The sequence below is a fragment of the Haemorhous mexicanus genome, chromosome 3, assembly GCF_027477595.1.
Source record: "Haemorhous mexicanus isolate bHaeMex1 chromosome 3, bHaeMex1.pri, whole genome shotgun sequence".
In the NCBI taxonomy this organism is placed as follows: Eukaryota; Metazoa; Chordata; class Aves; order Passeriformes; family Fringillidae; genus Haemorhous; species Haemorhous mexicanus.
Window position 1 is genome coordinate 37,736,517 of NC_082343.1, and position 16,532 is coordinate 37,753,048.

General features: G+C 36.9%; 1 protein-coding gene across 1 annotated transcript in view; it reads right to left on the reverse strand.

The window, feature by feature from the left end:
* Positions 1-5,843: 5,843 nt before the first annotated feature.
* Positions 5,844-16,532, reverse strand: part of DNAH8 (dynein axonemal heavy chain 8) — a 115,685-nt gene continuing 104,996 nt past the window's right edge. The window contains exons 86-92 of the mRNA XM_059843348.1: positions 15,863-15,964; positions 15,326-15,486; positions 10,732-10,888; positions 10,062-10,214; positions 9,782-9,971; positions 6,591-6,712; positions 5,844-6,131 (exon numbers count right to left, since the gene is read on the reverse strand). Of these exons, the coding sequence (XP_059699331.1) occupies positions 5,844-6,131; positions 6,591-6,712; positions 9,782-9,971; positions 10,062-10,214; positions 10,732-10,888; positions 15,326-15,486; positions 15,863-15,964 (1,173 nt within the window). The remainder of the gene's footprint in view (positions 6,132-6,590; positions 6,713-9,781; positions 9,972-10,061; positions 10,215-10,731; positions 10,889-15,325; positions 15,487-15,862; positions 15,965-16,532) is intronic.

Sequence of the window (16,532 nt, forward strand, 5' to 3'; positions counted from 1 at the left end):
TATTTTTATTAACTAAAGTCGACTGAAATATTACTCTCCCATCTCCCTCTTTTGTTGTAGTAGCTTTTTTCTGTGAGGTAATTATTTGTGAATGCCTCCATTCAATGTTTTCCCACAAAGGGAAACCTCAGTACAGAAGAGGAAGACTGCCTTGTGCATGTTGTGCAATGATCTAATACTGGTCCTTTCCAAAGAGACGGAGAGAACTTTTGTCTACTCTGCTGCTAGATGCCTCATGGGTAGGACCTGTGTGCCCTCAGTAAAATGCTTCCCAAATGCTTAGGCAAGCATTTAGTTACTTCTCTGCAGTATCTAATGGATTTTTTATAAAAATGTCTTTTGAAGAGGGACAGGATGTGTCTCTTGAGAAATAAAATTTTATGGTCTGGCATTTCTTAATCAAAATAGTCCCCGCATGAATGAGTGAAATTGGGAACCTGTTTCTTGGATTTCCCATGTGTTATCATGGCTGTGACTAAAGAGAGAGAGAGAAGGATACTCTTTAAATTCTCTAGATTGTGATTATATATTTCATTTCCATTTACATGCCAATTTACGTTTCACTATTTTGACTTTTTGTGCTCCATGAGAAGGAGATCACAAACTGCTCATCACAATGTCTTTGAGGCTGTGGTTTATCACATCATAAACAGTCCCCTAAAAAGAGAGGGTGACCCTAACCATCCTTCATTTCCATTGCTATCCAACAGCCTGCTCACAGGTCACCTGAAGGTGCAGGGACAAAGGGCAGGTACCTGTTGAACGCAGTTCTCTGAATTACTGTGTCTGTAAAAATGACCATTCTGTCTCTGAGTGGTTGTTCACAGAAATCCCACTTTGGTGATGAGCCAGCAGACTTTGAGAAATTAATATTAGGGATTTTAATCAGCTAGCCTCTTGAACAGCCATTTAACTAACCTGAATATCAAGCATAAACATATAAACTCTGGTAGGAGGAACTACTGAGTAGTGAATATATGCAGGAAGCTGCAGTTTACCTGTTAAGACATCCTGACAGAATTACTTGGGAAAATGAAGCATAAGGAGAACTGAAGGAGTCAGCCTGTTGATATTGTAAGACATTTGAAGTTGTAGATCCACAAGGAAAGTCTAGGAGTAGGGACAGGGGGGAGGGAAAAGGCAAGGAGTCTGAGAGGAAATTCTTTAAGTGTGTCATTTTGTCCTGGAAATAATAAAAGGTAGTGCTTTCCCTAATATTCAGCAGGTGGAATCACATTTCCCTGGAGCTGAATGAGAGTTAGGTGGAAAATGCTGATAAATGTATGTTAATTAAGGTAAATGTTGGCACTGATATTAAGGATGAATTTTGGATGAGACCTCAGTATTTATGAAAAATGATAAAATAATTTTGATAAAGACTAAATCTCACAGGAACAGTTTGAAGAGTATCTTGCTTCATTATAAAGGATACAAAAATCTAAGGCAAATTTTTAGATCAAACAGCAAGGTAAGAATTAAAGTCCTAAAAAATTAAGTTTTTAACTAGTGGAATGCAATCACTAATCCTATTTGACACCTGGGAATGTGAAGATCGTGGAAATTGGATAAGCTGGGTCTTGTATTCCTGGATATTCCTTGATTACTAGTCATCTAACTAACTAAAACCTTGGTTGAGTCATTCCTTTATTAAATAGTCAATGCAGTAAGTCAGACACTGTTCTGATGTCCCCAGTGATGTTATCAGCATAGAGTTATATCAAATAAATTAGAAATTGTAATGGAAATAGAGACGCATAGAAGTGAGTCAGACATGTTAGCAGTGCCTTACTTAACCCTTGCTAATATCTGCTGTATTAAAATCACAAGGTATTGTCACAGCATGCAGTGCAGTTGAGACAGCCACGATACACAGGGTATCACCATACAATTTCAGAAAGCTTCAACCCATGCAGAGTAAGGCCAGACCAATTCAGGTGTCTGCCCACACAACATAACATCACTCCACTTCAGAAGGCTGCAAGTGTCTGCCCTTCTTGTTCTTTAGCCCAGCCTTTTATACCCCTCTTGTTCATGCATTGCACCCGTGTGCCCTCTGTTCCCTTTGGTGGTTGGTCAGCACACCTGGGCACTCCATGGCTCATTGCTGTCAGTGCTGCTCACCTGCTTCTCACAGCTGCAGCCCATTGGGGATGAGGCAACTGCTACAAAAACATCAATATACTTAAAACAGCACATTGTACATCCCATTCATTTGATTTTCAGTATTTGTGTCAACAGAAATACACTTATATACTGCTGCTAGATGTTCTTTGAAACCTTCAAAAACAATGTATTAGTTTAAATGTTAAAAATAGATATGGTCAGTGAATGAGGTTACTGAATAAGAAAAATGTGGATTGTGGCAGAAACTATAACTATTCTGACCAATTTGTGATTACAGCTGACATTAATCTAGAGGCAGAAACAGAGGGTGTAGATGAAGAAAAGGATTCTATGGAATTAACAAATCTTTCAAGTTAAAACTTAGCTGAAACGTTACCTTCTTGAAACAAGCTCATTCCAGTCAGTGGTTTTGTGAGATTTAGAAACCTGGGCAGAAAACAAATCCTCCCTTTCCTGCCATTCACAGGCTCTTTTCCATTGTTTTTGTTAATTCTTAGCCACTGTCACATAAAACCTCATCACACAGCCAAGCTCCAGGCTTCTCATGAATCATCACCTAAGAAAATGTTCTGTGAAAAGTGAGTATCTTAAGGTACCAGCAGATCAATGGCTCCCAATTACGGTGTTCATTCTAAAGCAGCAGGAAGGAATAGAAGTGCCTTCCCTCATCTCACTGGCTTGGATTACCTCTGAAAATCAGAGTAAAAGGGCAGGAAAATTCTTCTGGGTGACACCAAGGGAGGAAAGAAAAATGCAGACAGTGAATTCACTCTCTAAGCCAATTCTGGACATGTTCTTTACATTCTCAAACACAGATCTTAATGAGTTAGGTCTTCTCTCACAGAAACTATTTGAATGTCATATTTCAAGTATTTGTATTCTCTTGATCATCTGTTAAATATTTGTGTTTTGCTGGCATGGTGTTCCTTTGTCAGTTTAGGCACCACAACACTGTCTCACAACTTAAACAGCAGTAACTTGAATACCAAATCAGCATTAAAACATTCAGAGAGTAACTTTGTTTAGTTACTTTAAAAAAACACAACTAACTGTGTTAATTTAGGATTTTGAATGCTTATTACAATACTCTGGAGGTATAGAGGATTCCTTGGAGTGAAAAGTCTTGAATTGACTTCTTGAATTCCTATAGATTATGACAGCTGGGAGGAATGACTTGTGGTTCAAGTAATTAACTGCACCTCTTTAGATGTTTGAAGAGCTGGCTGTAAACAAATTAAGTGCAAGAATACTATCCCATGTATAACCAGGACATGGAAATACTTCATAAATATTCCTGAAGCATGCAGAGGCAACAAAAAAAAAAGTCTTCTGAATACCTAGTAGATTGTTGCTGTCACAAAACATAGATTATTTCCATAAATTAACTGATAAGCTCTATGAACATTAACATTCACTGTAACCTGAAAGTAGTGAGGGAATGTATGGTATTGTGGAAAGAGAATGGAACAAACCCCTAGACAGGCTCAGTGAAGATGGGAAATAGGGATTGGACTCTTGACAAACAAAAAAGAGATGATCTCAAAAATCTGATGCAATATATGATATAGCTGAAATAACAATATACTATTTATCTCTATTTTTGCTATTATACTGGATGGAGAATAAAATAATCTTCAGTGTAAGTTATGTAACTCAGCACATTAATTTGTACTTTCCCTGCTATTTCCCATATAGGCTTTCACTTGTAAATGTGTCAGTGCACATCTTCCACCTGTGGAGGCATTCAAGGTTACACACAATTTCTCCATTGTAATTAAACTAAAAGGCTAGACCAGGAAAAAAAGCATCTAGGAATGAATACATGTAGTTCTTGTGCTGGTTTTTGGATATGAACTGTTTTCCCCTGTGCCCCTGCAGTGAGTATACAGGACATGTGCAAGAACATGGGAGGGGAAAAAGCCAGGGCAACTGACCCAAACTGTCCAAAGGGATATTGCATAAACATGATGTCATGTTCAGCACCAAAGACTTTAGGAAAGAAGTAGGATAAGGGACATTTGGTCTCATTGAATCTGTCTTACCAAGTAACCATTATGTGTGCTGAGGCTCTTCCCAGAAAACAGCTAAACATCTGCCTGCCAGTGGGAAGCAGAAATTAAATTCCTTAATTCAATTTTCTTGTGTCGAGCTTTGCTTCACTTATTAAACTGTCTTCATCCTGGCCCCCTTCTTTTCAGCTTCTGATCTTGCAATTCTTTGCCCCATTCTGTTTGGGCAGGATGGGGTGGGGCAAGCCACTGGGTACTTAGCTGATGGTCAACCTACCACAAGTTCTAACATACATCAGTATTGCAATTACTTGGGGAAAAAAGTTTTGCAATTGCAAAGTCAGGTTTTGTCTTCCTTTTTTGCAAATGTAGTTCTGTGGCACACTTCTAAAAATACATAAAAACCGTAAAAGTTATCCAACACCAGCAGGTTTCTTGTATTTGAATCTAAGTAAATCTATAGAGGAGAGAGAAGAAATGTTTTACTTAATTGCATTTGGAGATCTCCCTTTTTTGTTACTCTGCTCATGATGTTGTGTCTGTGTATTGTTATTTCCTGTATGCCACAGACTTTCTGCAAGAGGATATCCCGGGATGGTGACCTCCAATAGAAAGCCATAGGACTCCAGCAGGAGGAAGGGCCTTTTATCATCTCAAAAGATGCCCAGGACTTTGTCACGTAGTAGCTGCACTTTGCCACAGCAGATGCATTTGAACACTCTTGAATGGCAACAGGAAAAACAGTCCAGTCATGGGGTGTAAGTGAAAAACTGTGTTGCCAAATAAAGGTATCTGAAGGAAGAAGCTTTTTGGAGATTATTGAAGAGATAGTGTAGACTGCGTATCTTGTTTGGTATTACATAAATAGAATTAGTTTAATACTAATTATATCTGGAAAACTTATGGTTAGGATATTCCTGAGTATCACCACAGAATAATGCTGTGAGGGTCATTTCAAGGATTGCAACCCACATTTTAGAGCTACAAGGAAATGCAGACAAAATACTTGTAAATAACTTGGTTCTCTAATTTATAAAAAAAATCCATATTTAGTAGTTGGAACTGTTCTACTTCTGTTCCCACACAGCTAAATTGAACAGAAAATATACTGGCCTCCGTCAGATATTTTAGACACAAACATTCCTGGTGCAGTTTTGCTTAATCTAGAATAGTTTAACAAGAACATGTGAGATCTGAGAAAGCCCAAGCAAAAAATATGGATCAAATGTATTTTTTGTCATACAGTTTCCTGCAGACTCACAGAAAACAAGGTGTGTATCATGCAGAATCTAGGGATTTAAATTTGTATCTAGGAGATTTTAAATTTTGTTGTCATCATAAGTCACTGAAACACAAGCTAAAAGTTCTACACGTGAAAGAATGTAAAAAAGCAAAGTTTTTCTTTTTGTAAGGTTTAATAACATTTTATTTGACATTTTTAAAGCAAATATCCATTTAAAGTAGTATAATGCGTACTTCCAAGACTACAAGCAATGAACTTATTTGGAAAGATTTACTTTAAAACCATCAACAAACAGCTAAGGCAAACTGAATTTGCTGAAAGCAGAGAAAAAACATCAGTAAGCCAAGACTGAAATGCAATTTCTAGTATAATGACATATAGCTGCCAAATAAAGAGCAGTAGAAGAGTTACACATTTAATTTACTACTGGTGCCACATGCTCTTCCTGCCATAGTAGGAAAGGCAGCTTACTTGATGTCACAGAGAAGAGCCACTCCTCTCAGAATCCAGTGGTCTGGAGACTTTGCTGTCTTTAAAAATACCTCTGTAATAAAGTTCAAATCTGTCCTCTTGGGCTTCTTGTAAAGGGGACAAACATAGAGCCTGGGATCCCTAGGTCTGGTTGAATCAACAGCAAACATATGGAGCACAGGCAGCTGGACAAAAAGAATCTTTGGTGAAGACTCAACGAGTATGCTTCTTCGTTTGTCCCAGCCTGCACCTTCCAAGTAGAGCCCGTAGATATAAACTCCCTCCTGTGTGAAGAGTAAGCAGATACATCACAACATATAAAGCATAATAATTTTCCTAAATCATTAAAAAAAGTGTATGTTTTATAGTAAAAAATATCTGACACTGAATCTCTTCAAACGATTTCATTTTAAACTACAAAATAATCCTTTTTCAGAAAATAATGCTACTGAAATGGAAGGCAACAAAAGTTGTTTAGTAAAGTCTATATACTACAAAGTTTCATGTAAAGTTTACTATAAATTCCAAAAATTAACAGGTGGTACAATGAAACAGTTCTTTTAACTAAATATTTTTCTAACTTAATATCTTCCTACTTAGTACTTGGCTTCTATGCTGAGCAAAAACATTAGGGTGAAGACAGTAGTAACTTTTTCCTCTATCAATCCAAAATGACACAATGATGCATAATATAAACTAAATACCAAAATTAATACTGAAACATCTTTGCATGTCATACATACAGAAGGAGGTGATAAGATTTCTTCTTTGGTTAGCTTTAGCACGTCATTATGTACTGCAACTTTATCTAAAGCCCAGTCTTTATGTGCTCGAGTCGCTTCTTGTTTCATAGCTGTCAGGAATCCTTGAGAAATTAAGCCAGACATTTAGTATTTATCTCACATTAAAAAATAAAATCTTGCTCAGTTATTAGCATGGTTCTGCACTGAGCTTACAGACAGATAATCAGAGTTGTATTGAAAAAGGAGCATCCTGACTAATGATAGCAAACTTTGCTTTGGGACCAAAATAGGAACAAGTGACAAAAGTGGCATACTGTGCATTACACCAAGAAAAACATTTTTAAATGGCATGTACTTTTTTCTTCTATTAAATTACTCTATTAAGAAATATTTGGTCAGGACACTGACTTACAAATTATCATAATGCAATCAACCACAGGATCCGTGATAACGGTGTCTTTCAAAAAAGAATTTCAAGGCAAACAAGTTATCCATTGTGTGAGCTGATGTTTATGTAAAGGCAACTTAGCTAAAAGGTGGGGGTGTTTTAAATGAAAGAAGTAGAATAAATTTCATTGATGGAAAACAGAAAATTTGTGTCTGAATATGATAATAAAATAACCATGTGAGTGTGGGGAATCTAGTCAATGCAGTGCCTATGAAGAATGAAAAATGTATGTTTTGTTAAGGGAAAAAAGGTGTCAGAAATTAAGGTAGAGGATGACATAACTGAGCAGCAAGTTAGGTGATTTTTTTTTTTTTGAGTATTGTTTCAAACAGACTTTACAGAAATTTGAAATAGGAAAGGTTTGAGATGCAAAGGGCTGAATAGTTTAAGCACAGATGACTGAGCAGCAAAGAGGTTTGAATGTGTTATAAAGGAAAAAGCTACAAAACCAGAAACACTAGTATCAAATACTTGGTTGTTTCTCTGTGTGGCAGAAGATAACAATGAAGTCATCAAAAACTCAGTATCTGCTATTTTAAGCTACGAGATTAAGAACTGCTTGGAATTGAGAGTCATAGAGATCAAGAGGAAGAAAGAGAAGTTAACACAGAGAACTGCATTCTTAATAGTGAATTCCCTGGTGAGCAGTATTACAAATATAGTCTGATATTACAAATATACTCACCTCACCCCTACCCGCAGCACACATTTTGCACTTAGCAAACCTGTTTCTAGCTGAAAACTTTTGGGTTTTTTAAGCACAGAGGTTGAAGCAATAATAAAGCTCAAGATCATCTGTATCTCAAGTTTGTTGCCTATTAGACTAAATGTTTTAATTTGTCAAAAGAATGTGGTCCATTATCTTCTTTTACACCACTATGAGTGCTGCTTTTGAATCATCAGAGATCAGTATGCTTATTAGCTGGCCACTTAGTATACAAGTGATGTTTTGACAGGCATCCCAATACCATCTTTTAATAATAAATTGGATGTACTCCAGGCACCTCAGGTCATTCTGAAAGTGACTCTAAAATAGACTTTGGTATAAGTACTTTTTACAGTTCTGGCAGTAGGAAGGCCAGTAAGAACAGAAGCATCACAAAGCAAAAGTAACTCATATAACATTCAAGAATTTCAGAGGTTAGTTCTAATTAAAACAAAAACACACACACAAAAAAACCTCCTAGCTGTCACACAGAAGTTTCTTATGAGAATTTTGTATGTGTAGTTGTATAGGCTGAAGGAGATTCTCTTAGGAACACACACCTCATAAGGTAATGGGGTTTTTTTACTCATGGAGATGGTAAAAATTTGTTTCTCTTCCTTTTTCCTCTAAATGGTGAAAATAACAAGCTATAACAGATAATTATGGATGATGTTTACTTGTACTTCTCAGCATATCTTTGATGAATTTGAAGAAACTGTTCATTAAATAAGCTGTGAAATGGATACATTATAAAACTACATTTTGATGATTCTTTGTGAAAGAAAAAGAACTGCTATAAATTGTGGTACTATTGCACGTTCATAGAATCATAGTCCAGCCCACGTTGGAAGAGACATGGGAAGTTCACCTGGTACAACCTTTCATGGGAAAGGGAAGACTAGATAAGATTATCTAGCACCGTCCAATTACATCTTGAAAACCTCAAGAAATGGGGACTCTACCTTGTCTCTGATGAGGCTGTTCCAGTGAGCAATTGCTCTTACTGCACTGTAAAATGTCATTTTGTTGCTGCTGTAACATCTTGCTCTAGATTAAAGCTCTTCCATACTAACAGCTTACAGTTTGGAAGTTTCAAACCAGAGAAAAATAGCATTTTCTTCAAAAGCTGTATCATTAAGTATACTTTCTTTAGAAGTTGTATAATATCATGCTACAATATGTCAGCAAGATTGTTTTATATATTAACCATATGTTTTCCTTTTTGTAATATAAAAACTGTTGGTTTGGGTCAGACTAAAAGATCAGAGAACCATAGAATCACATAGAATGGTTTGGGTTGAAAGGGACCTTAAAAATCATCAAGTTCTAACTCATCTGCCACAGGCAGGGTCTCACACACACACACACACACAAAAAAAAAAAAAAAAAAGAATTCCACGAGACCAAGTCTAATCCAACCTGGCCTTAGACACTGCCAGGAATGGGGCCATGGGGCACCCACACTTCTTTTGTCAATCTGCTCCATTGCCTTAACCCTTCACAGTAAAAAATTCTTCATAGTATCAGTTCTAAACCTTCCTGTTTTCAGTTTAAATCTGTCTTCCCTTGTCCTATCACTAAATGCAGTTGTGAAAAGTCCCTCTCCAGCTCTCTTGTAGCCCCCTCTAGGTAGTGGAAGGTGCTATAAAGGTGACCCCCAGCGCCTCTTCCCCCTGGCTGAAGGGCCCCAACTCTCCCTTCCTGCCTTCATAAGAGAGGTGCTCCAGCCTTCTGATTGTCTTCATGGCCCTTTGCTTCACTCGCTCCAGCAGATTCACATCCTTTCTGTGAGGGCCCCAGAACTGGATGCAGCACTCCAGGTGGATTCTCACCAGACCAGAGCAGAGCAAAGGGGCAGTACCACCTCCCTTGTCCTGCTGGCCACACTCCATTCGATGCAGCCTAGGCTAAGGTTGGCTTTCTGGGCTGTGAGTGCACATTGAACACATTTTTCATCTTGGCTCCTGTGAAACACTCTGACAGTATAACCATCGACTACTCTATACATTACTACTGAAGTCTTTTCAGTAGCCTTACCTTGTGGATTAAAGAATCCAGTTATCCAAAACACCTTCGGTCTTCCTTGAAATATCCAATTAGATAATTGAGCATTTCTCTCCAAAAGTTCAGTGAACCAGAAGCCAAGTGTGGAAGACTCCCAAGATACTCTTCTCCATACTTGAGGGATTCGAGCATCATACATGTTATCAAGTGCATCTCTTAAATTCTGAAAGAATTAAATAACATTCAAAGTAAATAAATTAATTTAATAGTTTAAAGCACAGTGTTCCATATGTAGTAGAAGTACTTTACTTGCCTCACTCATAACAATAGTTCCATCTATGGCTAGTTTCAGATCGTTCAAACTGGTGCGGACAACTGTGATCACCCTCTGCATGCGGTCAATTTCTTGACGAAGAAAAATATTCATAGAGTTTAGTACTCCCATTTTGACTAAACGAGCCTTTACCTAAATTAGAAAAGCACAGAATGAATTGAATTAAGTCTAAATTGTTGAAATGCCATTGTAGTATGCAACATTTAAACTACTGTGTGTTCAGAAAAGTAAATGTTAGATTTGTGTATTATTCAACTAACATTTGTCTCCTTAAAACTGCTGCAGTTTTTACTTTTTGTCTGATACTACCCAATTACACATGATTTTGCTAGAACAGGACTTCACCCAGAAGGCCCAGGAGACTGCTATCACAAAATGTCAAGACTGATTTTTTTCTGTTTTCCCAAGTAGCTTTGCAAATCCAAGTGTAGTCCTCCCAGCATATCTCCATGGCCAATTGTTAGATGTCTTGATTTTTGATAAAAAATCTTTATGCCAATTCATGCTGGTAGCAATAAGGGTGTTGGTTCCTTACTTGAATCTGCTACTATATATATGATCTTTTGTACAATTTGGTGTTTCTTTTTTGGAATGTGTAGTGGGAAAACTCAACAGAGAGAACAATAGGACAAGACTAAGGTTAGCTTGCCTCATGAGGTACGTAATCTGGAGGAAGTTTCTCTAGCATGTCTTCAGCCAAATGATAAACAACTGATTCACGAGTTTCTCCAGATCCTCCACCACTTTCTTTAGGCTGAATGTTGGTAATAGTATCCAGAACATCAGCTGATGTATTTCTCTGGTATCTGAGAGGATGAGCAACATGCTATAAGTTACATAGAACTTTTTAATAGTTAATGATGACTTTGTAGAACACACAAAAAACAGTGTGCCATGAAGTCAAATCAAGACTCGCACAAAACTGGTTTCCTTTGCATCGTGAACCAACCATAATACACTGCATAAGACACTGATCATGAAGGTTTAGTATACCACAGTTTTAAAGAATATGAACTTCCCTCCTCCCTGTTATACACTGGCTGTGTGCCTAATTCAGGGATAAGAAGGAGGTCTTCAAACTCTTGAGATTGTGAGGTGGCAGAAAAAACTATGATACTAGGGGTTTTGAGGAAAGGGAAGGAAATGGCATATTCCTGATTAATGTCTTCTAAAGAGCTATTTGTTGAGAAGAAGCAATAAAAGTTTTGTAACAAGGAAGAATATTTGCAAAATTACTTCTTCAAGGTGTAATGCAGAAGCAGGAAAAGGTAGATGTATAATTCTGAAAGCTGCCCCTTTAATAATTAGTAAATCTGTTCTGCTTTCAGATGTTTCAGGATTAATGACAAGGGCTGCTAGATTTACAGCACTGCAGGTAAAAAACTTCTGTTCCATAGTGAAGCATGGGCAGTGCTAATGCAAATTAATGTTCTGAGTCAATACAAAAATGTGAATTAAATTTGTGTGGCACTGGATAATGAAAGATGGTAGACCGCATCACTACTTCAACAGAAAATTATGGGAATATTTTTGTTGGAGTGCTATCCAGTGGCATAGAGCTATGAGAGGAAATAAGACAGAAAGCCTGAAGTACTGAAGTGGCGGCAATGCCTACTTTTACCCTATGGAATCAGCTACACGAGGAACACACATCAATGAGGGATGCAGGAGATACATTTACACTGATTCAAAGCAGTGATTTGCATGTCAGAATTACTTTTCAACTTTCCTATGACACCCATCTCCTTTTATTATTTTGTCATACATAATTATATAAGACATGAAGCCAAGGATAGAATGTGTGAACTAAAGCATCTAAAGATGCTTTGGGTACAGTGTCACAATACCATAGAAGCTAGATACTACAGTATTTCAGAAAAAAAAAAAGTGTGAATGCAATTATAAAGACTACAAATCAGAAAAATGGAAGAAATACTACTGGGATTTTGCTTCTCTAGGATATAATTTCTGCTTCTAATAGTAGGAATGGTGGGGGCTTTCAAGGATTTTCATAACCCTTGACTTCAGACTCAAAACTCTCAAGCTTTTTTTCTATTTATGGCCCCATTAGAAGAATGAAAGATTTATTCAAGACCACGTATGAGCAGAAAAGATAAAAATTCTTTTGGACTCATGGCTTCATTGGTAATTTGGATGACATACTGGTGGTTGTAACCTTTCCTTTTGTCTTGCTGATTTAACAAGTAGTGATTAGAGATATGTGAACCTTCCTCTTCATGCTGTAAGCACCATTCTTCCAATTCTGCTGTCAGACTATTTTACGTAGAAGGCATGGGTTCCTTGATTATTACATCAATTAAATGATAATAAAATACAGAATTTAAAAAATGGTCTTTCTAAATCTTAAAAAAAAAAAACCAAAAAGGAATAGAAACTATTTTAAAAAGAAGGCAGTATGCAAACTTTGGGGAAAAGGAGAGAATGGCTTTTGAGAAATAGCATCAAAGGAATGGAATCAAAGGTGATATTGGCGATATTCCTTTCTTAAATGACACAAGCTAGGAACCTTCTGAAGATATACAATTACTCTTTTAACAAGACTGTTTTGTAAACAAAAATAGCAAATACAAAGATATGTATCCTTACATAATTTAAAGTAATTTTCCACTGCGGAAGTGAGGTTAAAATACCAAAGAAGAATTTCTTTTACATACCACTGGGACATATTCAACATAAAAGCCACTCTGGAACAAAATTTTTCTGGGCTTTGCAAAATCTCACCTTACTTTAGATTGCAAATAAAATGAAGTATAGATGCAAACAATAAAGATAAAAAGATGACAGAAGTCTGTAGAGGGAGTACCATGTTCCTGAGAACAGAATCAGTTGCACGTGATGGTTTGACCCTCATCACATGTAGATATTCATGCATAGATGTCTCCATAATAGCTTTTTGTCTCGATTGCCCAATTCAGATCATGTATTTTAGATGTCTGCTTTATGATGAGAGAAATTGCACTTTACAAGGAACTATTTTTCTCTATTACTGTTTAGGAAGTCTAGAGTAACCAGAAAGGAAGCTACAGCAATATTAAACGAATGTCATTTATAGTGTCAGTGTTGCTTAAAGTATGTAAGATAAAGCACTCAATACCTATTGATATATTTTTTCCCCCAAAACAGTATTGTAAAGAGAACTGGGTCATAAGAAAAAAGAAAATTAATTTTCTACAGATTCTGATTTACTCCAAAAAGCATTATTAAGAGTATTTTCTCAAGAGTTTGGACGTAACATACTATCATTATTTGATAGCTGGAATACATGCCATCAGGGATTTTCTGTACTGGAAGTGAAAACTAAGAAAAAATGCACGTGACAGAACCATTGCCTCAGCTTTGTATAGAAGACAGCAATATCTATTGCAGCACAGTGTTCAAAACCTTACATTCACCAGCTTGCAATAGCTTAACAAAAATTCAGCTACATTCAGGGCTTCAGAAGGGAACCAATTGGGAAGGGGATTTGGCAGAAGATTGTCAGAATATTCCTTTCCTGCTTAGGTACCTGTTAACTATGCAGCTTTGCAGAGCCTATGATTCATACAGCAAGTTAAAATCATTCTCAATGACTTCAGATGTTAATCCTAAATGAAATCATTGAAATTCATTGAAGCCTTACATTTGGAACCAACAGACTGAGCTTTTGGCTGAAATGTAAAACTGCCGCAGTAAATTAGTGAGAGATAAGATTTTTCTTGTCCTCAGCAATAGCAACATGGAGAGATCTTGGCTCTCTCAGGGTTTCAATTCCAGCAGTTAACCTTCTGCATACTCTGAGATGACTTGATAAGATATTATAAGGAGAATTTGAATAGAATTTTATATTATATGGAATGCTAATCCATTTGGTTGGTGCATCAAAGACGAAATTCAGACACAGTAGCTGTGCATTGCTGCTTATAACAGACCATGGTAAGACATAGAAAAAAGCATGAAGCTGTTGAACGTTTTCCCCAAACTCTAAAGAAATACCTACAAGGCAAAATCTACAGGAGAAAAAAAGGGGCCAAAGTAACAGGAATATGTGGAGGTACCAGGTAGAAGAAAAACTGAGCACTGAAGAGAAACCAGAGAGCTGCTCCTACTCACTACAGCTCCTCCAACAGCATTAGTCTCAAGTTTCCTCCTATAAATTAGCTCTCCTACCAGCCTAATTTTGGATCTACAGCATGTCTTCTTCAAGACTTTGTTTAGTTCTCTGTTAAATCTTGGCTCGTCTTTCTTCTTTAATCATTTCTGAAAGGGAGGTCTTGCAAGTATCAGGGAATGACTTGAAACAGAATCTACTCTCAGATTCTTTTCTTCACAAGCATATATTAACAGTGGTATGTGCTAGTAGGAGTTGACAATAAAACTGTGCACTCTTCTCACAGCATGCCTAGAATACAGGCCTCTAGACATGGCATCAGCCTCTCAACCTTGACACTGAAAAATTGTGGGAAATTATCGTTTCATCCAAAAATACTAGATGATGTTAGGTTTTCACAGTAGCTCTGCATTTCCACATTTAAAAGTAGAAAAATAGCATGAAGAAACAATGAATGTGGAATGTGGACATTCTGCATATGAAAATGCAATATTTCATGGAAGAATTATTAAGAACTTCAGTGAAAAAAATGTGATGATGTTCATATCCTTTCACAGGGCATATAATATTAGAAAGAAATAGAGGGCAAGCTGTTATACAGATTATTTGGAATGAAATAGTGAATTCAATCAAAAGTGAAGCTAGTACTTGCTGCAGTTGAAAAGACTCTTTTAAATAATTGAAATGGCCAGACCGATCGCAACATAAGTTTGTAGCTGCATCCAAAGCTTGTAAACCAAACGACAATCCAGAGAATCATTTAACAAGTGTGCACAGAAAAATAAACTGCTTGGAACAGAAGCCAATACTAGAAACTTTCTCTAGTTGAACTGTATAGATCAACCGATCACATGATCATATTAAAGTTTCATAATGCTTTCAATTAAAAAAAGTAAAATCATGAGGAGTAAGTAATAAGAGTTCCAACTGCTTTAAAAGGACATGTAAAATGTAGCTGAAGATACTGCATTTATAACAATGTACACACACAGGAAGTGTTCCACTTCAACAGTGAAATTCACATGAATCCTAGGCTTCCAATACAAAATATACTTTACTTAAACACTTGACAGGAATTTGTTTCCAAATACTAAAAGAAACATTCTCCATTTTCAATATGTTGAGACCTACTTACGTAATATCAGCATTGGGATGGAGGCCAAACACCTCTGGGGTGTCCATGGCAGGAAGTAACTGGATGTATTCAAAGTACTGTTCCAGAGTTTTGCATACTGGAATTTTATAGCCAGTGTAAAAGCAGAAAGCACTGTCAAACATACTTTCATTAAACCATACCTGTGAAAAATCCATGGGGAAAAAAAGAAAGACAGCAATTATTTTGCTACTTAGACAGCTTTTTAACCTTGCTTTTTCTCTTGGAGGATTAGGGTTCTTGTTTCAGCTACTGCATCTAATTTCATATAATACAGCTGTAAATCATTAAGAATTATGCCTATTAAGTTTGACTTCCAGCTGAGTCTTTTTAAGCTTCCGTTCCTCACCAAAGAGGAACCAAAGGGAAGATCCTCACTGCCAAAGAATGATGTTTTGAAAAATTTGCTTTACTTTGAAAACTGGTGAAATGCATATTCAGCAGAAAGAAGACCTTCTGATTTCTGTATTACAGCTGCCAATAAACATGATAAATAACTGTATTTCCTACATCTCCTACCCTTGCAAAGCAATTAAGAAGACGTTTATCATAGTCATCTGTAACTCGGCCTCCATACTGTACTTCTCCAATCATGTAGCGTACTGTGTTCCACGATATCCCCTGGATGCAAGTAAAGTACATGAAAGACTATAATTATTATATGTAAGAAGAAGATTCTAATTTAAATACAATCTGAAGCTCATAATATTCTGAAACAAACTGAAAAAATTACATAACAATATGTTATTTCTAATGTATTTACTGAGCTCAACTCTGTAATTTTATAGAAGGGTTGGGCTTGATCCTGCTATTATAAATATAGAATCACAGGATCATTTACGTTGGAAAAGACATTTAAGATCACTGCATCCAATCTTTGACCGAATACCAATTCAGACCATGGCACTAAGAGCCATGTCCAGTTGTTTCTTGAACACCTACAGGCACAGTGACTCCACAGCCTTTCTGGGCTGTCCATTCCAATGCTTGACAACCCTTTCCACTAAGACAATCCTCCTGATGTTCAACCTAAACCTTCCCTGGCACAGCTTGAAGTTATGTCCTCTTGTCGCATTGCTGGTTGCCTGGGAGAAGAGGCCAATCCCCGCCTGGCTAGACCCTCCTTTCAGAGAGGTGTAGAGAGTGACAAGGTCACCCCAAGCTTCCTTTTCTCCAGGCTACACACTCC